At 41.9% G+C, this 22,619-nt stretch overlaps 1 protein-coding gene across 1 annotated transcript in view; it reads right to left on the reverse strand.

Moving 5' to 3' along the window:
- csmd2 (CUB and Sushi multiple domains 2) overlaps positions 1-22,619 on the reverse strand; it is a 280,511-nt gene that overhangs the window by 59,530 nt on the left and 198,362 nt on the right. The window contains exons 27-37 of the mRNA XM_074686270.1: positions 21,056-21,258; positions 20,674-20,865; positions 19,482-19,620; positions 18,427-18,614; positions 14,938-15,132; positions 14,123-14,239; positions 12,230-12,343; positions 7,113-7,208; positions 6,229-6,432; positions 5,210-5,334; positions 1,681-1,777 (exon numbers count right to left, since the gene is read on the reverse strand). Of these exons, the coding sequence (XP_074542371.1) occupies positions 1,681-1,777; positions 5,210-5,334; positions 6,229-6,432; positions 7,113-7,208; positions 12,230-12,343; positions 14,123-14,239; positions 14,938-15,132; positions 18,427-18,614; positions 19,482-19,620; positions 20,674-20,865; positions 21,056-21,258 (1,670 nt within the window). The remainder of the gene's footprint in view (positions 1-1,680; positions 1,778-5,209; positions 5,335-6,228; positions 6,433-7,112; positions 7,209-12,229; positions 12,344-14,122; positions 14,240-14,937; positions 15,133-18,426; positions 18,615-19,481; positions 19,621-20,673; positions 20,866-21,055; positions 21,259-22,619) is intronic.

Below are 22,619 nucleotides of genomic sequence, written 5' to 3' on the forward strand. Positions count from 1 at the left end.
GAAGTCTTTGTTTGCAATGACAGCTTCCAGACGCCTCTTGTATGTTTGAACTACTGGCCCACACTGCTCAGGTGTGATTTTGGCCCATTCCTCTGCACAGATTGTCTTTAAATCTTGAATATTCTTTGGTGCCCTCTGGTGAACCCTTTTCTTTAGTTCTTTCCACAAATGTTCAATTGGATTTAAGTCAGGTGTTGGACTAGACCATTCCAACAGATTGATTTTCTTTTTTTGAAACCATTTGAGAGTCAACTTTGCCGTGTGCTTTGGATCGTTGTCCTGCTGGAAGATCCAGCCACGTCTCATCTTCATCATCCTGGTGGATGGCAGCAGATTCATATCAAGAATTTCTCCATACATGGCTCCATTCATTGCTCCTTCAGTTATATGAAGTTTGCCAATACCATGAGATGAGAAACAACCCCATGCCATGATGCTTCCACCTCCAAACTTCACTGTTGGTGTAGTGTTTTTGGGTGATATGCAGTGACATTTCTCCTCCAAACTTGGTATGTAGTATGACAGCCTAAAAGTTCAATTTCAGTCTCACCTGACCAGACAACATTCTCCAGGTATTCTACAGGCTTGCCAAGATGCTGTTTAGCAAACTTTAAACCAGCTTCCACATGCCTTTTCTTGAGGAATGGAGTCTTGCAGGCTGAGCGTCTATAGAGGCCATGGCGGTGGAGTGCATTGCCTATTGTTTTCTCTGTAACAATTGTACCTGCTGCCTCCAAGTCTTTTTGGTGCACTTTCAGGGTGGTCCTTGGCTCGTTGAGTACTCTTCTGACTATCTTTCTGACTCCCTGGTCAAACATTTTGCAAGGAGCTCCTGTGCGTGGCCTGTTGATGGTAAGGTGGTGCTTCCTCCACTTGCGAATAATGGCCCCAATGGTGCTGACTGGAATATTCAGGTGCTTTGATATAAGTCTGTAACCAGTTCCATTCTGATGCTGAGCAACAATCAGGTTGTGAATGTCTTCAGAGAGCTCTTTGCCTATACCCATCATGAAGTGTGTCGTGTTTAACTGCTTGGTGAAAAAAACATCCTTTTTTTAGGACCATCAATTTGCTCTAGCCCAGCTGATGTTGGTTTGCACTAATTGGAAGTTCAAGTAATAATTACTGACAGATTTCAGGTGGTATGGTGCATTTTCTTGCCAAAGTATACAGCCTTTCCATGGTGTGTTCAATACTTTTTTCCTGTGTTATTGCTAATGCCATATAATCATCATTTATGGACCTGAACATTGTTATTTCTTGTTATGTGTGAATTATTAGAGTTAATAACAATGTCTGGTAGAAATTTTGTTTAAATTGCATCTTTGGAAATAAATGTAATGAGAAAAAGTTGACGCATTCAATACTTATTTTCCCTGCTATATATTGCTATGTAAAAAAAAACTGACTGGATGACTCTTTTACATCAACTCTGAATTTGGCAGGTACGGATGAGAGGCTTAAGTCTGTCTAATAACCCGGGCTATGGAGGGAATAATAATTTAAGGAAAAGAAAAACTAAAATAAAACATAATGAAAATGAATCATACACACACTGTAAACACACACACACACACACACACACACACACACACACACACACACACACACACACACACACACACACACACACACACACACACACACACACACACACACACACACACACACAACATTTACCTGAGAAGCTGCCAAGCATGGTGTCAGTGTTGTCCCCTCCGTCAAACACCTCGAGCGAGTCCCAGTTCTGCTCTGTGACAAAGCTGATTACCTGGATCTGAGGACGGAGGGAGTATTTATGTCAGTAAAGGAGGGATAGGATTTATGCAGTGTATCCACAGACGGGTCAAAGGTGTAAACGTGAAGAGAAATCAAGAATGAGGTTGAAGGGTTGAGGATGAATAAGTGATGGAAGGCGTCATGAAAGGTTTATGAAAAAGGGACAGAATGAAGAAGTAAAAAGCATGTCCATCGTTACAACTTGTACAGCGGGTGGGTCGGTGCTGACACAGTGAGCTGCTTCTCAAAATACCAGAGAAAGGCTATCCACAGCATGACAAAGCTATTTTTGTGTGCAAAACACAAACCTCTTTTCTGTAGAGTGCCTTGAAACCCACTTAAAGTGTAAAAACTCCCTTTTTACTGTTTCAATACATATAACAGAGTCGATAAAGACTTCACAAAAATCAGAAGCTCAGGATTGTGAGTAGAACAGAGCAATAGTCATTGTGCATATATGTCTATTTTCTTTTTATTTCTTTGCTTTCTTTTTCTTCTGGTGAAAGGCTGTGTTCATGTGGTATGCTTTGGATTTGAAATTAAGAAAACTGTGTGACAGCTGCAGAGGATGTTGGAAATTCTTCAAAGTAAAGCAGATTCAGAGTTGTGCTTGTTAGAATTCTTCTGACAGCAGCTGCCCACTTAAAAAAAAGTAAGAAAGATACTGCTTCATGTGAGAAAAGCATTTCTGATGCCTAAGTGACAAGTTAAAAAAAAAATTGTACTGGTGAATGCTAACCAGGGGGAGTAAAAAGCTCACTTCTAATATTTAAATCTCCAGTTCCATTTTAAATTGATGTGAATGAGTTAAAAAAGCGAATCTGAGCAAGATTTTGTCTTTGTGTCTTACTTAAGCTCAAAACATTTCAGGATGCCACCTTTACACATTTATTTATTCAGTCTCTGAAAGCCGCCCTTTCTTCTCTTTTCCCTGTTACTCCTGTTTCTAGGCCTTCTCCTCTGCCTCTGATGGTTATAGATCGGATACAAGCCAATTAAAGGGCCAGTAGGGGCCCAGGCGCATCCCAGGAAGACAACGCAGATCACAGATTGATCTTTCATTAGTGGGCCACAGCAAATGTGCAGGCAAGGCACCTTGCTCCTTTAAGTTCTCTCCTGGATCGTGACACTCCAATCTAATGCGTCTCTGCAAGCTGGTAGAGGGAGCAACAGTGATAATGATGGATAGAGAGGAGGGGGGGGGACTGTGTGAAAGTCAAAAGGTGGAACAGGGAAAGCGAGTGAGGATTTAGTTTAGCTGTGATTGTTGCCATAAGAAAATAAACCAACACACTGTGACCTTACTGCGCTGTTCCCACTCTGATACATATATCAGCACCGGCATCCTGTTGTTTGCCTTTCAGGGTGTGCATACTGTCAGCTCTCTGATACTATTCACTGTCTATCTCACCTCCAAGCCCTTGCTGCCCGTGTGTAGAGCAGCATGCTAAGTCCACCTGAGGGCCACCGTGTGCATTTGACCTGCAAGGACAGTCAGCTGAGGTGGAGGAGCTAATAGCTGAGGGGCGGCTCTAAGGTCATTAGCCGCGGAGGCTGGAGCATAAGCCTAAAAACTTTCTGTCAGGGAAAGCCGCGGGGGATCACGCCGTGGCTCCTGGTGGAATTCCATCATGCATGCATCAGAGAATACAAATTTGCCACCAGAAGTAACTCCCTGAAAGAAAAGTTAAGTAATTGAGGAGGCAATCACATAAAAATGTATTTCGGTTTGTGCAATCTGAACTTTCTAGTAAAGTGATCCGTCAAATTAAATCCCAACCCTCTACAGGATCTATAATTCATTTAACAGCTCTGTACTCTGAGAAATGTAAATGCTGTATGCATGCAGTGGGTAGAGTACAGCAGTTAATTAGCTCTTAGTAAGCTGCAAACATGTCACCGCACAGGAGCCTGTTGTCAAGACCAAACACTTCTGTGAAGGCTGGAGGGTTAGAGGTAAATGTAATCTTTGAATGCCTCTGTTTACAGTCTGCTTAGTGACCACACAAAAGGCAGTTACTCAGTATGTTTTGCACAAATAGAAAGGTCACTGCAGCTCTGCATTGGGAATTTTTTTATTACTATTATTATTATAAAAGAAAAAGAAACATTCAAAAGTCTGAATAAGTACTATTATGGCAATGGAGAGATTGAACTCAAAAGAGCAAATCAAATAGTAAAACCATTCCTATTTTAACATAGAAACAGCATCTTTATCATGATGAAAAACACATGTTATATTAAGGGACAATATACAACACTTATGTTATCTGGATGGCATGAAGAGAAAGAATAGTACGAACATCTGCAGTACTGCAAAAACTGAAATCTAAGCAAGTGTTTTTTTCTGATTTTTAGTTAAAAAAAAAATGTCTCATTATACTTGATATTGGCCACATTAAACTGATCAGAAACATGTTTTATTTTGAGATATGGATACAGAAATGTGAATATAAAAGAGACAATAACCAGGTCTCAATTACTTGTAACAAGTATATATCTGTCAGCCAGTGAAGTAAGAAAACATACTGTGAAGTTCCTTGAAATGAAAATAACATATTAAGAATAAGAATATGAGACAATGCTGAAGTGCTAAAATCTGCTGTCTCTCGAGTGTCTGCTTGAGGCTGGTTCTGGAAGTAGCAGAAGTCACATACACACCAAGCCAAAGAAAGCTGTTTTCAAAGCAGAAGTTAACCTATTTACTGCCTGGTTCAAAAAACGTCTCCAGTCTGAGTCGCTAATTTTACTATCAACACACACTGCACGGGGGGGTGGTGAATTTTTTTCTAACTCTGCAGTTCAGAGGATATTAGGATTACAAGCTTGCCCAATCAGAGGCACAGCTCAAGGTCACATGACACGAGACCCTTGCCACTACCAATATGGCCGCTTTAGCCGATTTGCTTAATTTTCTGTTTCATAAACATATGCGAGATGTTGTGGAGACTACATCCATGTGTTATACGGTCTATGCTTGTTACAAACAACTCAGACCTCATTTGTGTCTTTGATTACTTGAAATAAGACATTTTTTTCCGGAATGGTCAGGTGAATGTGGCTCATGTAAAGTCTACAAAAACAATTTTTACTGAAAATACGACAAAAAATCTTGATAAGATTTCAGTTTTTTTCAGTGGCTAACCTGTCAAAACTTGAATTTTCTCTCCTCGTTTAGGTCTGAATGTATTACGGCATCTATGGTCTTTGATCTCAACAGCTTTCACATTTGTTCACAGTATGCCACTGACGTATCACAGCAGCAGGCTGTGATGAATGCATCACTTGGGGATTCTGGATGCAAAGGGCAGGATTCTGGCCCTGTTTTTATCAAAGCTGACTCTGTCTTGAATTTAGCTGGTTTGTATGTAAGCAGATCATTAAAATCCTACCAGTGCTTGATGCAAAGCAGAAACTCTGTCACACAAACCTGGATTCCTGATCCTTCGGGAACAGTGATCTTCCAGACGCAGTTGAGGCTGTTGAGGTACGGCTCAGGGAAGCCAGGGGATAAGATGGTGCCAGTTCGATGAGTCAGATTACCTCCACATGGTACTGCAGCGAGAAAGAAAAACCGAGGGGTAAAACCACATGTGTCATATTAGCAGTTCATCAAATGTTTCATGGACTCAGACTGTGGGGAAAAATAAAATAAATACAGACACGTTAGTACCAAAATGAGTAAAGGTGGAGGTGAATGGTAATCCTCTTTCCTTCCCTGTTATTTTTAATCATGGCTTCTTCCTTGCTTGTTGGATTAATTATTCAAAAATAGTTTCAGCGTTGCAATCAGGATGAAGATAAGATGCTATGAGTATTCCAAAAGATTAAAATAAATCATGACAAAACAATTTGTCAGAAAAGAGAAGATTAATTATCTTCACCGTTAATTTTCTGCTCCTTATTAAAAAAAAGTTTTTGACTTGTTTTATTAAAATTGTCTTATCATAGCTAAAATTAAAACTTAACTCTAAGACCACACAAAATGTCTGTTCCACCTGATCAACACACACAAACACGAGCTCTGTATACTAAACACACACTGTACACTGTCTCATCGGCCTCTGCTACACATAAGGTGACAGATGTAATCTCTAACAGCTGTGATGAGTGTGGTGGAATGTCCTTGTTTATACATGTCCATATGAGCGTGTGTGTGTGTGTGTGTGTGAGTGGATTTGTGACCAACTAGCGTGCCTGCCACCTGTGTGCCTTGTGGCTAAATCTTGCAGCATTGCTACAGGCAATTTCTGGCTGGCAGCCCACATCTGTGTCAGAGTGACCACAGTTTGACCCTCATGGGATTAAGTGCAAGAGACACAAGAACAGGAAGAAGATATCAGGCTGACAGAGAAGACAAAAACAATGAATAGAAGAAAAGAATGAAAGAGAAAAAACAAACTCTTGTGTTTGTGTTCATGTCTGTCATATGCATGTTGCGTGTCCCACCTATACAGCTGGGTATGGAGCTGTTCCACTGAGCGAGGGCGTTGGGGACGGTCAAACACTCAATGGCACTGGAGCCCTCCAGCATGTAACCCGGACTGCACTCAAAGCGAATCACAGCGCCAACAGCAAAGTTGTTACCCATACGGCGGCCATTGCGGGGCTCTGGGACCGAGCTGCACTGGGTTGCACTGGTCCGTGGTACAGCTTTGGAAGGAGAAACAGGGTGATTACTGCCTGGTTTTAACTCCAGGATGTTTCTATACTCTCTGTTTCTGATGACAGTCAGCTCATGATGAATTCTCTAACAGTTCCCCACAATGTCTTTATCCCCCAAAGAACCTCCCTTCTTAATCAGTGGAGTGGGAAAAAAGTTATTACAGTAGTAATTGTCACAATGATCGCACTGTGTGTCAAATAGATCATTTAAAATGCAGTCTTCGCTTTCCCTTAACTCTGTCTTCCTCCAGCTAACTTACAATAAAAAAACACATACAATGCATTATTTATTAATTAACTTTCTTCAGAGTTTGCATTGCCTTCGGTAGCAAAAGTCATGTCTGGTAGAGTGCATTATTCAAGGAAAATAGGAAAAAGACTTCAAGAGAAAAGTCTTTCTCCTCAGGGAATGGACATACAGGGAACTAACAGCCCCAACCTTTTCAACTGACTGCTATTCTTCTGCTGTTTTAATGCTTCAGAGCACACACTTGTGCCCACACACACAAACAGACAAATCACAGCTGAAACAGTTGCTGAAGGTGAATCCTTTCCAAATCACTCGGCGGTTCATCTATTATAGAGGGGAACTGTGGCTGAGTCGGAACAGAGGGAATCCAAAAAAAGCAGTAGGATTTATTTGTGTGCATTTATGCGTGCACGCTTACCCTGGTAGACGAGGTGGAATCCTCTAGAGCTGGATTGGCCTTTGGAGGTAAAGCGGATCAGGATTTGATTGGAGGTTGCTAATGGCAATGACTCACCTGAGATGAGGAAAAGTGAAAAGAAACAGTTTCTAAAGTTATTAGGAAATACTTACCTTCGCTTTATGTTTGTGTGGGTGCATACCTTTCTTTTGGCTCCCAGGCTGCCAATTGACCACCTCCGCAGTTAGACAAAACTATTTCCTCACTTCACTTAGTACAGGAAAGTTGAAGTTATTATGTGTTAGTGTGCTTTAGAAAGTTAATTTGTATGTGCAGCAATAAAAGATCAAAGCGGTAGTCAACCTGCCTACGACTGTGTGAAAGAGGACACTCTGCCAGTCTCTAAATATAGCTTTGGTGATGCTATGGTCATGTGCTGCGTTGAAGGAAGATGGGAAAACTTCTGAATAGAGGTTTCATTTCAGCTCAAAAAAATTACAGTCTAGTGCAGTTTGATGTGCGGCTTTCACAAAATACCAGCGGATAAGGCTTAGAAGGCACAACACAATTTGATGCTGATCATGAAGAATGACTCAGTGCTTCCCCATCAAACAGGATCAGGCTCATCTGCTTGTTGTGTCAGCTATTTACTACATCTATACCATGACTACATGGAAGTTGCTTTGACTGGTGTTGATAACAATAAGTCAGACAACAATCTAATTAAAGTTTAATGAATTGATATTCAGGGTGCTAAGTGGCTTATTTAGCTTAGTAGATGAGCCTTAAACAATGTGTCAGCTCAAATGTCAAGCTCTTGTTTTCTTGAGCTAAAAAGCACTTCTAATTGATGGTTATTTTCTTTGTCTTGTCCCAGCTGGACGATTGTAACTCTCTGTTCACATCTCCAAATTATCATAACATAAGTGGAGTTTCTGCAGCTGCTGTAGAATGGTGCAATAACACTTGTGAGTGCTGTAGAACCAGCTCTTATGATCACAGCTTGCCTTGTTTTACTTCTTAGGCAGCCTGTGAATTACAGACTCAAATTCAAGGTTAGTTTTATCACCCGCAGAGTAAAGCTCTCCACAACCAGGCTCCTGCTTATATTCAGGAGTGTTAACAGCACACTGTCCAGGCAGGACACCTAGGTCACCTGACCAGGGCTTAGCGGCTGTCCATCTGTTGAAATTCAAGGCCAAGGGTGATGGGGCTTTAGTTTTGTAGGTCACAGGTAATGTAAATACCACACTTTTTAATGCTTTAGTTTGCCTTACATAGCATACAGTGTGAGATTAGGTGTCGCATTCATAAGTGTGACTTTATGTGAAATGTGCTTCCAGTTATGTTGCACTGGCTTCCTGAGTTTTGCTTCAAAAGATGTCAGTCAGGGATGCACCAAGCCAATCTAAGGGCTGGCTGTTACTAAACCTGATCTGATCTGATACCAGTTTTAAATCGTCAAACTGAATGTGAGACAACATCAGGCTTGTTTAAGTTGTAAAACAATATAAAATAAATACATATTGATGCATTATTCAGCAGACACAAATCAAATATGAGCCTCTAGTTTAAAAAAATCACCAGGATTTGGTGATCATCTGACAAGCCATGGAGCAACTCCAAGCTGCTTGAATTTTGCATCATGGCTAGCGCACTTCACCAGATGATGAACTTTTCCGAACATTAGTATTTTGCTGTTAAAAAATGAATGTGCACTTGTTTTTCTTTGCATAATTCAAAACATGAAAAATGAAATGTATTTTGTTTACTTGAGCAGCTTTCAATTTTACAAGACCTAACTGAGAGAGTTTGAGAGATATTTTAAAAGGGAAGACAAACTCAAACTCAACCATGGAAGAGGAAGAAGTAGAGAAAGAAAACATAGTTCGCTGTAGCCTCCTAATTATTCAGAGCTGCCACAAAACGATTCCCTGAATGACACGTGTCTGTGCAAAATTAAAATCTTGGTCTATAACAGGCTGCCCCCCTTAGAAAGGGGATATTATGTCAGAGCAATTACTGGTCTGATTGTTTGCTCCCCTCGTCAACTCAAAGTGTAATTAAACACAAGAAAACCCCCATGACACATCTACTGTGGTGGAAAACTATTTGTTGACTGACACAGAACATGATACAAAGTGTGAGCATCTCTGTCTCTGACTCTGTGTGTCTCTCTCAGTAGGCTGCTGACTGGCTCTCTGCAGTGGATCTCATTACTCTGTGTCTGCTTGCTGTCACACTGTAGAGGGAGGCAGACGTGCTTAACCCCAGAGGCAACATCTGTGCGTCTGAGAGAGAGATAGAGAGTGTGTGTCAGGGAGTCTACCCTGTGCATGTGTGTTTTGCTTACGTTTTAGGGTGTGAATATTTCTGCACTTTCAAACACCGAGCCCTGATAGCTGCAATGGCAGAGTTTCTTAGCGCATCATCACTATGATTGTTCGGGTTTTACCGTGGGATCCCTAAGGCATGCTGGGTAGTTTATTAGAAGAAGCCCTTGCTGCGCGCTATCATGGTGTCGGTGTTTCATAATTTGCTGTGCTGGGCAGGTATTCATCCAGACGGATCAAACATGTGTCAGCATGTAACTTATCAACCCTCTGGCCACTCTCCAGCTGCAAACCGCTTTGCCCTTAAAATGATCCTCAACGCCGGCCTACAGAAGACTTACAAGGACAGAAATGACTTTGGCTGGAAGTCAATCGTCAAAATTCGTTGGCAGGAGTTGGCGTGTAATGGTTTGGATTCAGGAGTGGTGGGGAGCTGCCAGAGATTAACTGAAGCTCCAGCTGTTAAACAATAACTCAAACAGGTTTGGAGGTAAGAGCAGAGGCACCCTGTCCCCAGCTGTGAGGATGGAGTGAAGTGATTTTAATGTTATATGAAAGAAAGTCAAGCATTTATTAAGCAGTTTAACAGAAAGAGAGCAAATTAGTCATTGACTAGCCGTACTCAGATAAAGTTGTATTAAAATTGACACGCTGGTCCTTTAAAATGCTGAAGAAGGAAATGTGCCTATGTTCCCATAGCCCCATTTTACCAGATCTATAAGAATTAATTCCAAAATCTAGTTTTGTTGTCTGACTTAAGGAAATGAAAACAAGCATGCGGCATCTATAAGCTGTGCTTCAATTGAACTATTTTTGATCAGACTCTTTTATTTTTGTTGAAATGATCATGATTGAGATGATTTCTGGGCTGTGGAGACACAAGGCCCCAGTTGTTCGTGGAGAGAAGAAAAAAAAAAGTCTTAGCGATGTGGGAAAAGAGAGCGGACCCCACACGAGTCCCCTCATTTCCTGATTTATCCTTCAGTTTTCTCTGCAATCATTAATTTTACCTTCTTTATCATTCAGGTATTTCATTAACTACTACTAGTCTCTTCCCTCATATCTAGTTAAAAGTTACTTCAACCTGCAATTCATCTTGAGTTTTCATCAGAAATGAGTGACATGCTTCACCACACATAATAACAATAAGCATCCTGTTAATCCCTTGAACTGGTTCAACGAGCACAGTTTCTAAGGTCACTGCATTCACAGTGTTATTACTCTGTGTTTTGACAACAGTGATTTACTATGCTCGACAAATAATATCCTGCCATCCACTGGAATACTCATTTCCTGACTCTTTATTCGAAGTCCATAATGACAGACTGCATGCACTCATTTCCCACTTTATAGGCTAGCAGCTAGCACTTGTGTATGTTAATAGAACGGAAAGCTTCAGAGTATCCTTATGATTGGATCATGTCTAATTCATGCTAGTTACGCCTGTGTGCTCTAGTTCTTGAGTTCTGCTGCCTGTGCGGGCTAAAAGTCTCTCTTCTCTTGCCAAAGTGTGTCTGCTCAGCTGTGCCATGCCTGGTTAGAGAGCCCTGTGAACCTGCCGCCAGGAGTCTGCAGTTAATATAGCGTCCTGTTTATTGAGCTGTAAACTGGATTTTCTGAGGCTGCCCTGGACACAAACCAAAGTAATCATTTTGCTTTTGTCGAGCCACAGGGCTCGAGCTGGCTGAGATGGAGAGCTGCCTTGCTCCTGCACACCTTTTCACCCCAACCCCTCGAAAGGTTGAGCCCCCTCCACCCTCACCCCTGAGAAGCTGTATCTGTAGTAGCCACACAGCTGTGGTATATCCCTCCTTTGCACCAACACACTTTGCTTTTCATCTCTCCTTATTAATGCTTCTATCTTTGTGTACGGCTGCTAAACTTTTGTTGTAGGTTGAATGAGACGCCTTTGTAAAAGAAGGCCTTGCAACATTTTGATCCCAGCAATTGTTCATGTTAAAATATGTTTGGCTTTATTTCACATTTCTGGTAGAATAAGGCATAAATGAAGGTTATAGAGGGATAAGACCAACCCTTTTGCCCTCTTGAGGTAATTGAAGCTTGAATGGATTTAATGCAGTAGTTTTGGCAAGAATTTTGACTGACACTGTAGCATGAAAACGTAGCTGCAAGCTCAACAGTTCAGCCAAAATTATTAGCATAATACCACTGCTCTGAGGTTGTACTTTACTATTCATTATATTTATATTTATGTCAATGCAGCCATGAGTTCTCCCCCTTCCTACTTTTCTTTTTTTCTAGACAAGAGAACAAAGAAATCCCTGACACATCCTTGCCTTACATCAGGCATTCATGTGTTAGCATGTTGCTGTCAGTTTGTTTTCATACGTAACTGCAGAAGGTTATGAAGTCGACATTTTGTATAAATAATTCAGGTGTACATGCTAGCAGTGTTTTTTTTTTTTTGTGCTTGCAGACTGATATGTCATCCCTGCAGCTCCTTCAGGTGCCGTTGTCATTATTGAACTGTTTTACAGCTCACTGGAGCCCACCTGCAGACCCAGCAGCTCTGCCTGGGTCAGCAATTTGTCTCTGAGTTTAACTGGATTCTTATGAAGGGGATTGGGCTTAGACAACATTTTATTTAGTTCCCTCTTGTGTCAAAAAGTGGCTGTTAAATAAAAAAAGTCAAATCCCACGAGGCATGTCTTACCTTTCTGCAGTTCAAAGTAATTAGCCTCTGTTTTTTCTTCTCCTATAAGCTCAGATGTGAATTTTCCTCTCATGGAAGCTACCAAAATAGTCTAAGCAAGCCTGTATCTGAGTGTGTTGAAGTTTAGGTACCTGTGTGTGCTCCAGAAAGGGAGCTGAGGACTCGGGAGTGCTGTGTCGCCCCATCATAAACCTCCACAATGTCATTCAGAGCAGTCTGGAAGAATGCAAATTGACTGAAGACGACTGAAAAGACAGAAGAGAGAAAACTCACATCAGAGGGAAGTAAAATTACCTAAAAATAGTGAGTACATCACAGAGTCCCTGAAGACTTTAATATCCGTTTGAAATGACACCGAAAATCCATACAAAAAGAGCACCCGGTTGAATCCACATTCAAAAAGAATATTTTCAACAGCAATTTCAATCAAAGTGTCTTCTTTCAAGTGAGGTGCATAATACACCAGTTAGGGCAACAAAACCCCAAACTGATATAATACGACTAGATCTGCAATCCTGTCTGAGCTTGATGGCTTGTCGGCAGATGAAAGACTTCAGAAGTGACAGCCAATCTGTTGCACAATGTGCCGCTAAAACTCTACTACAATGCTTTCATCCTTTCAAACCCTCCTATTCTTCTATTTTAAAGCTATGGCATATAACATATTCAGCCCATTCATATCCAATTTTTGTCTGTTCTACTTGTGCTGAATATTGCTTTCTAAAGAAGGGTACAGGGGATGGGGTGAAGGGACACAGATGACTGGGACTCCGGCAGGGATAATCTTACTTATGCTGGCTTAATATGGCCTAATTCCAATAGTTTCTTCACTCCTACATCATCTTTACCCTGAACATCTAGGCCAAAGGAGGTAATGACATTGAACCTGTCTTCTACATTCGAAGGAAATGGTCCATCATAAAGCCTGGAGCCCAGAGGGGAACAGCAAGAATGGAGGTAAGAGCAATTTTGGCTTTTCATGACAAAGTGCACAGCCTTCACTGTTATTTTCAAAGAATATGCAAATGTGGACTCTAATTATTCCACTTTCCTCTTTCCCTTCGACTTCATTGAGAGAAAAAAATTGCCGATAGGGTTCGAGGCATGATGGTTGCCCTCTTCATTTCAGACCTCCAAATGAGCATCATGACCTCCCCCCATTCATAAAACTGGACTTGAAGCGCCCCAAAGCCAAACACATGCCAGCCACTTCTGTTTGAGGAAATTTAACAATGATGGGACTTAAGCTGTCCCTCTGAGAGGCACAAGACCGATAAGCCATTACAGAGCCAGAGGAAAGGGAAATTTTAAAAAGAGGAAAAACAGACAGAGAGTGAAAAGGACGGACATTGTGGGTGACTAAGTGTAAAATGTTTGCTCTTTTTGGGGGTGTGTGTTTGAGCTGTGTCTCTCTTCTACATTGTTTTGATTTGTGAATAATTTGCTGCTCCTACAGCATCAGATCACATATTGGGAGCAAGCTGTGACCTTTAAAATGGAAATGCCAAAAAAGCAGTGAAATTGCAGGAACTCTGGATGTTCCAGGCACCAATTATTTTTTGGTGTGTGTGTGTGTGTGTTTGTGTGTGTGTCCAAGATAGACATATTGTGCAGCTGATGTGTAAGATAGTGATTCAATTTCTCTGCTGGAGCAACACAAAAATCTGCTGTGGAAATGAGACAGATGGATAGGGGAAGTGTAGATCACTGATTGATTTAGCATGTAGAAGAGTGAAAAACTGTTTTCAGTAGACCTCTGACTAAAGCCATCTAATTGCAAGCAGAGATCACACCGTCTGGGGGAGCGCCTATAAGTTCTCCACAAACTTGTTTTCTCCTACGCATCTGTTACCAACAATATCAGATGCGGAAAAAGAGCTGAGCTGTGTTTTTTCATGCTTTCATTAGTTTGGTACTTCAGTAGTTTTTAGGCTGAGCATAGAAAATTTGCAGCTTCACTACACACACTGAGAAGCTGACAAACTGTACTTCAGAATGAGTGTTTTTATTTTTTATTTGCTTACCATAATCTTTAGGCACCACCACAGAGTACAGACAGGTGCGTGCACTGCTGTAGTTGCCAGGGTAACCAGGAGATAAGACAACTCCCTCCAAACCCGAGTACTGTCCTCCGCACGGAGCTAAGGAGAGACACAGAGATGAGACATGAACAGACAAGTCAGACAGAAAAGGTATGTCCAAAGCCAATAGTGTAAGATTCAATTTCTCCTCCACCTCCTGCTTTTCCATCCACACTATTCCATTACTCCTAAATTACTTTTCTTGTCTGATTGGACTTTGGGTGGGAGATGTCCCAGGTGTTTGCCGCACTGAAATTGCAATGTTTTTCAAGTGTCCCTCTGGGTTAGCTTGGGTAAGATGAGACCTGAATCCCTCTCTGCAGATTAAAGCTCCTAAAAATACTATGTGTGCGCTTGTACTTTGTGTCTTTTACTTGTGAGAGCACAAAATCCACCTGACATAAAACTAAGGCTTCATGCTGTGAGAGGCACGCTCAGTTTTGCAGCTTTTCAAGGGAACATGCACAGCATGTGTTCGTCATGTTGTGGAAATGTCAGAAAACAGGCAGAGTTTGTTATGAGTCTGTGAAGCAGATATGCCAAATAAGGAGCTTTCATTAAATTGCAGATTACATGAAAGCTGCAACCTAACATCTGTTAGCATTAGCAAAAAGAACACGGCTCTACATGCATACCTGCAGGACATAGCTTGGTGAAAAAATAATGCAAAATGGGGAATGCATGTTTACATGAGATAAATCTATAAGCACTGATATGGTTTGTGCTGCTAACAACCGTCTCCAGATGTCAGTGTTTACCAATGCAGATGGGTTTGGGTTTGTTCCAACTTGGCTTGCCGTCTCCCCCCATGATGCAAGTGAGGGTTTGCTCTCCCTCTAGTGTGTAGCCGCTGTCGCAGTGGTAGGTGACAGTTGAGCCCAGCTTGAGTTCGGCGCCCACCCGTGTCCCATTGCGCACCACACCCGGCTCGAAGCAGGACTCCCTGGGGTTCTCTGTGGAGAGAGGTAACACAGTGGAAAATCAGTGACAGAAGGGAATGCATGTTGGAACTAAAAAAAGAGCGAAGCATCAAGATGCAGCAGAGACGCAGGAATAGAGGGTCTTTTCTGTCCAAGGCTGCTGATATTCTGTGTGTTCTCCTTCCTTCACCCATTCCCTTTTTCCCCGACTCTGTGCTTCCCTCTTTCAGTAAATATATCTCACTGACTGCCACTTTTCTCTCCAGCCCTTGACTGTGCCCTTTCATCTGTGGCTGCTGGAGGTATGTATGGCTGTGGAGACAGACAGGCAGCTGATTGAGAGTGGCATTGCTCTGGCCCAAGGTCTGCTGACTGCACACAACCGCCTCTCACACAACACTTCACTGTGCACTCAACTAGAGAAGACAATGCACATACGCAAGCTCTCTCTGTTGAACGCTCACACACACATACACTCAACCCCAACACACGCGCACACATACACACACACACTCTGTATCTAACCGCATATCAATCACCAGTCCTGAGGTCGTAAGAAAGATGTCTCGCTCAATCTAGCATCACATTGTTCTTAGGTGGAAAATGTGCATGTGTGAGGAGGCCTGTCAATTTGGCACACTTCACGCCCTCACAGCTAAAACAAACAGAGCAAAAATGCCCAAAGCAATTTGGTTCAATCTTAGACACTCTGCACTCAAGTCTCGAAGAAAACTTCAATATTTGATGACTTAACACACATACACAAAACGAGAGAGGAAGGTGGGTCAAACGCTGTCTTTTGTAAGGAAAAATTCAACCAACAATTTGGTGCCTGACTAAAAATAAGTGCCAGAGCCTGAATGTTCAACAGGTTGAAAACAAGCTCTCAGTATAAAGATATAAAAACACCCACGGCTATTACTTTCTTTTTAGACATCTTTCTAAAATGCTAAATTAATTAGAAAAAGCTTTATATTGTGTGATTCTTTCTTTTCTTTGGACAGCTTTACTGTTTAATTCCCAACTTTCATTAAAGGAGGATGGTTTTCAAAATGATTTCATTTCAGATTTCTTTATTTTTTAATCTGCTATTTTACTTTAATAAACATGTAGTTACTAGTCAAGCTTCTCCCCTTTGTGGTACAAAACAGGCATATTCATGGCATATTTTTAATTAACGGATTAGTTATCACAAAATGTTGTCCAACTAAAGTTTTAGTGATTTTTTAATGTGCAAGTAGTGTCTTGGACAAATGCCCAGTTTCCAACCTGAAATCTGGGGATCTGCTGACCAGACGGGAGGCTGCCCTTCATGGCTGAGCAGAGTGCTGAGGCCAGGCATGTGGCCTGCCTGTCTGTCACCCAGGGCACCTGTTCTAGACAGGTTGAGCCCTTTCATGGGCTGATTTGGACCTAAAACTTCCCTTGCTGCTGCCTTCATTAAACCAGCACACCTGGCTAGAGACAGCAGAGGCGTGATGGATGTAGCGGGCATTGGGTGAGGACCGGCCCTGGACACAAGCTTGTGTTGAGAAGGTCGGTCGGTGCAGTGAGGACAGCTGATTTAAAATCTCTTGAGCTGGGACTTTTGGAGTCGCAGGGAAAAGTGGAGAAGAAAAATCACCTGCTCCGAAAAAACACTCGGTGAAGTTTAAGTGATGCGATGAAAAAATGAACCTGTGGGATTTAGTGGTTGTCTGATCAGGTAGATGTGGTGTAAGGAATCCTTCATGTGTGTGTCTGTTGATGCCTGTGTCCATTTGTTTTATTTAAAACGAGTCCCAGGCATGGAAAGTTTCAGCCCACATATTACCCTGGAGACACTAATCAGACAAAGCCAGAGACATGGAAACAAAACAGAGAGACACAACGATTGCTTGGTAAAGAGGCTGACAGCACCTCAGGCGAATTTTGTAATGCAATTTTAAGCAGCCGGCTGACCAAACCCAGACCGGGCCAACTTGTCAACTTGCTGCTTTTTCACCAAACAGACCTAAACCAACAGCCAGTTTTGCCTTCCTGTGATGTTGTTTGTCTGAAACTGAGGAGCTAATTTATGTATTATTTGGTTATGGTTCATTAGTGTGGAGAATTGGAAGTGTGGAGAGGGAGTTTTTCTGAGCCCCACACTGGGTCCATCTGCTCTACCAGATTGGCCATACAATATCACACACTGTATCACACACTGCAGTAAATTTCCCTGTGAGTGACTTAATGGGTAGACTCTGTAACACTGTCTCAACAAAACGCTGTGTTTAACTCCATTTATGCATAATTCGTTAATGAAACCACCGAGCTGCATCACATAAATAGGCAGCATTGTGAAATCAGTTGAATTGCTAGCATAGATCAAATCCCCTCTGAGCACCAGCCAAGAAGCAGAGCGCTCAGGGTCGATCTGGGATTGGTTAAACGTCTGATACCTTAAACAGCTCTAATTGAGGCAGGGAGGGTTAGGAAGATTTAAAACCATTCTCCAAGCAAAGCCCTCAGCGAAGACGCCTCGAGTACTAAAGCCTGTTCGGTGTCGGTTTATTCGTGAGGAGCAGGGTTGAACATACAGACGATGAGGCGTCAACTTGAGAGATTCAAACACAGATGTGTTGTGTTACCTGTAAACCAACTTCTACCCTCCTTCAATGGTGTTTGGGATCCTTATACAGCATGAGTGCCACACACAGTAGCTTGTGTGAGAATAAATTGGGTCCCCCAAACAACATGCTGTGGTCAGCTAAGCTCAGCATGAGACAACAAAGTGTTGTTTGCTCTAATTTATGAGGAGGCTTTTGTGCAGCTGCGAAGCGGTGATCAAACAGAGCTTAAGCACACATGCTGCTGGCTTTTCATTTTCATAATTCTTTGTTAGTCGACTAGTTGAGGGGGGACAGATCAATAACGCCCAAGCAGACTTTGGCACAAATGGGAGGATGGGGATCGCGAAGCGGCAGCACAGACACCCCCTTCTTTCTCTGAAGCAATTTTCTCGCCACTAATCTCACTTGCTTTGGACCAGACACAAGAGAGAGTTAAAAAGAAACAATCTGCAAGGTCGATAAGCAGCAGAGGGTAAATCCATTTGCACTCTGCCAAAAGGAAGAATTTTAAAACATGAATTGTTTGGGGGATAAAGCCTCTCATTCCATTTAAAATTCACTGGTTTGTTCAGAATCTTAAGGAGCTGCAGATGAAAAAACTGATGATGAGAACTATTTACATATTCAAATGAAAAGATAAATAACCCAAGAGCCAACAAGCTGAATATTTCTGAATAATTAGCCAAATACTGTATATTCTCCGGGTCCTTCCTCTGACCTAAGGAGCACTCACCTGTGTACTGGAGCACAAATCCATTGCTGCTGAGGGAAGCATCGCTGCGAAAGGCCAAGAAGAGAGTGTTGGAGCTGCTCTCGATGCGGTCAGGGACGTCTGTGCCATAGAAGCTGCCCAGCAGGGGGCTGAGAGAGTCTGGCCCGTCATAGATGTGTAAGAAGTCATAACTGGGCTCTAAGCTGAACCTGGTGGATAAAATGAAAATTTCATTAATATTGTCAGTTAAAACTAAAAATAAGACACTCCTTCTACAAGATGTTAGATAATAATATTTATGTTCGTTAGGGCTGTCAATGGATTAAAATATTTAATTGCGATTTATCGTATGATCCTTCATAGTTAACTGGCTACTGATTGCACATTTTTTTATATTTTTCAAATGAACCTTGAAAAGATAATTTTGAAGTTTTCTGCCCGTTTTTCAGGCAGCTCAACACAAACTGATAGAGCTCATGGATCACAACAACAACAAGTGTTCAACAAGTACTTTTGGTTGTAAAAAAAAAAAAAAAAAAAAAAAAAAAAAAAGATAATTCCCTGGACACTTCACACTTGAAAATAATATCTCACACACTGTATCTCTCTGCAGCCCCTGTATGCTTGGCCAGCAAGTGGCGCCTGAGGACGTGGTCACAGTGGCAAACTGTACCGTGCACAGTAGTGTGGAGTAGTGTGACCACTGGTCGTACTCTCCAGCGGGGGAACAGCGCAGCGGGGGGCAGTTGGCTTGAGCACGACACAGTTTGGATAGCCAATGTGCCATCTGGCAGAGGTTTGAAGCTGAATTTCCTATTCAAAACACCTCTTAACTCATTTCTGTTCGTCAACCACAATGTCATGTGGTTGATGAACCATACGGGGCGGCCCGAGGGTCATACGCAGAACATGTGGGCGTTAATCCTACATCAAATAAATTAATGGCGTAAAAAGAAATTTGAATTAACCCGTCAATTTTGACAGCCCGAATGTCTGTTCTGTATACCAAATAGATTGACATCTTGAAAGTGCTCTAGCGTAACATTTAATGTTGATTGTGTATTAATGAAGCTTACTGGTTAAAGCTTAGGGCAATGACATAGTCCTGTGTGACAGTCACTCTCCAGTCACACTCTCTGCCATGGGGGTACGGTTCAGGGTAGTCTGGAGACAGGATCAGCCCATTGGGTCCTGTCAGGTTCCCACCACATGGAGCTATAAACAGAGAGATAAAAGAAAGTGAGTGCAATAGATGACACAAGAACACCTCTGCATTCTCTACTACTACTAATCTGTTCCTCTTCATTTAATGCATTTCAGTCCAATCCATGTATTTATATTTGCTTATCAAGTCTGTAGGAATATTATATATGCAATACTTTTGACTGAACTGATTGCTGAGAGAAAGAAAAAGGGTAGTAAAGAAAAAAAATGAGCATCAAAGTCATTATATTAACAGTCATCCTTCCTCTCTATGTGAAATACAGCCTGGCTACAAGAAGACACTGTGACAGATGCTTAATTAAGATGTAGCTAATGCCAGATGACACCACTTTTCATGTCCTCACCTGTAACTCTCCCCCTCATCAAAAACATCACACTAATTACACTGAGTGCTAATTAAGGCGGCTACTTTTAATCTTTTTATTGTCGAGTTAAAGTATTTTGTTGGACATTAAAGTCTTTCTGTACAAAAAAGGGTACACGTAAAGGATCTGACTGAGAGCTCTGTGTCGTTCAAGAGAAACGAGATAATCAGATCTTTCTGTCTGCTGCAGTGACTTCAGCAGACGTCTGGAGAAGACAGCAATCGGGTTTGCCTCTTAAGGTTCACTGAAGACTCTGTTAAGTAATTGTGTTAGGAATCTGTATTGTCTGCCTGTTTCTCAAAAGTCAAAGCAGCAGCAAAGGCGATGCAGTCGGCTGTATTATGCAGAATGCAGTCGTGAAGTACTTTTAAGTTAACTTCCAGTTTTAGTCGATACTCTGACTTCTTCGACAACCGGATGATTTGAAATCTCAACACAGAAATCGTAGGAGTACAGTTAGTACCCTGGAGGTGGGTGGCACAGACACAGTAAGTGTTTCTATAATATATATTATATTCACTCTAATTCAAGTTTCTGTGCATTTCTCAAACTTTTTAAACTCCTGCTTGAACATCGAACTGAGAAGATGTCTGATAGGAAATAAATACTTCATGCACCAGGTGTTATTATAACCACCAGCAGCACCAGGCATGTGATGGCATTCAGGATGTTGGAGTACCTGTGCATGTTGGGGGGTCTGGCTGCCAGAAGAAGCGGCCATTGATCTCAGTGCAGGTGATCCTGTTGGCTCCCTGCAGGATGTATCCAGGATCACACTGGAACACCACATGGTCCCCAGGCTCTCTGCTGTCCCCACCGCGTGTCCCATTAGTAGGCATGCCTGGGTCATTGCAGGAGGTTGCTGTAGAGACTGGAGGAAAAGGATGAAGCACAATGACGAACAATGAGAAAATAATCCTCAGTGAAAAAGATGAATAATTTAATTTTCTCCTGTAAAAGTTCACAGATCAACCTGTGAGTGTTGAGTTTTTATCTCTCAAACACTAAACCCTATGTTCACTCCACCACATTAGGACTCCTCCTCCCCTCCTCTTCCTCACCAGAGAACTGCAGAGCAAAGCCCTGTTTGCTGGTGAAGAAGTCTGTGGTGAACTGCAGGCTGATGGTGTTAAAGGTGCTGTGGGCATCCGGAGGCAGCACTGAGCCGCTCAGCTCCCTCAGCAGGACTCCTCCATCCTGGGGCCCATCCCAGATCCGAAGCACATCGTGGACCTCTTCAGTGTGAAACACCAGGAAATGCAGGCTGTTGAAGAAAAAATGATTGAGAGGACGTTGCAAGAAAGAAAGCTGTAGTTCACTTGATATACTCAGGCTGTGTATGTATGTCAATCCAGCCTTACAGAGGGCAACTCAATGCAAACAAGTTTCTGTTTGTATTCCAGTTATTAGTTCCTTAAAGTAATGGTTATAAAGAAAAATGTATGGCACATAAGGTTGCTGTTATGTAGCCTGTATGGCTTTGACGACCTTCTGCATCCTCCACCTTTTGAAAAGCTTGCTCTCAGATTGGTTTGTTTTTGTCTGTATTGAATGGAGGCTTGAATTAAAGAATATTACAATACAAAAGAAGATTCATAAGAGGAAAAATCTAGGCTTTTAGCAATCCTATTCACCAATTCAATACAAAATGGATGAGTCAAAGCAGAGGAGGAGGAAAATGAAAGGGTTTAATCAAAATACTCAGTATTTAAAAGAATCAATGTACCCAAGGTAATAATGTGATTAAAGGAGTCAATTAGAACAGAGGAAAGGAAGACAAAATCATGGTTAAGGGCAAGCATGAAAGAAGGAAACAAATAAAGTGAATCACAGACACCAGATCCAGGGCGCTCAATGAATGTTCCACAATGTCAGTCAAGCAGATACATCTGCCACGGCATTTAATAGTTGCAGTCTAGACATCTGAAGGATGATGCTGTCAAAATATCTACCCTTCACACGGGCGCAGACAGCTGTCAGCCAGCTGGTGGTCCTCTAGACGTGAAATCCACTGCAGTTGTGTGTAAGTGCAGGAGTCTCAAAGCATAGGATTCATAATGATATTTCACTCAGAGTCAAGTGTGTAAGCATCTTTAAGTATGTGTTGTGGACAGATTCAGCAGGACTAAAAGGATAGAAGGCTCTATTTCAGGACAAATGAGAGACTGGCAGTAATGTTGACAAGCACAACTCAATATAAAAGAGTTATTATAAGACAAACAGTATTCTGAGCAGCTTTATCCTGCAGCAAAGTCTCAAAGACTTGAGAAAATTGTAACAAACATGGCCCGTTTATGTCAGCTCACTTAATTTAGTGCCTTTGATTCTCTTCCTCTCAAACACAGTGCTGTCTAACATGCCTTCACAATAAAAGACACAATAGGAAGCAATGAGATAAAGGTGTTCTCTCAATAAAGGGAACATTTGTTTAAATGTGTTGAATTGAGCTTAATTCAAATTTTCCCAAACAAACTGTTTATCCAACATCACTCGTTTCCTTCTCATTTATCACAGGTATAAAAAAACACCAGGTCTCTCACTTTAAATGCTCTACTTAGGTGCTTTGTGTCATCTTAGCAAGGTGTCAAGGAGATACTGAGCTCACGGGGGAATATCAGGCGAGTT

The sequence above is a fragment of the Halichoeres trimaculatus genome, unplaced genomic scaffold, assembly GCF_033239565.1.
Source record: "Halichoeres trimaculatus isolate MK-OKI-2021-1 unplaced genomic scaffold, fHalTri1.1 fHalTri1_scaffold_14, whole genome shotgun sequence".
In the NCBI taxonomy this organism is placed as follows: Eukaryota; Metazoa; Chordata; class Actinopteri; order Labriformes; family Labridae; genus Halichoeres; species Halichoeres trimaculatus.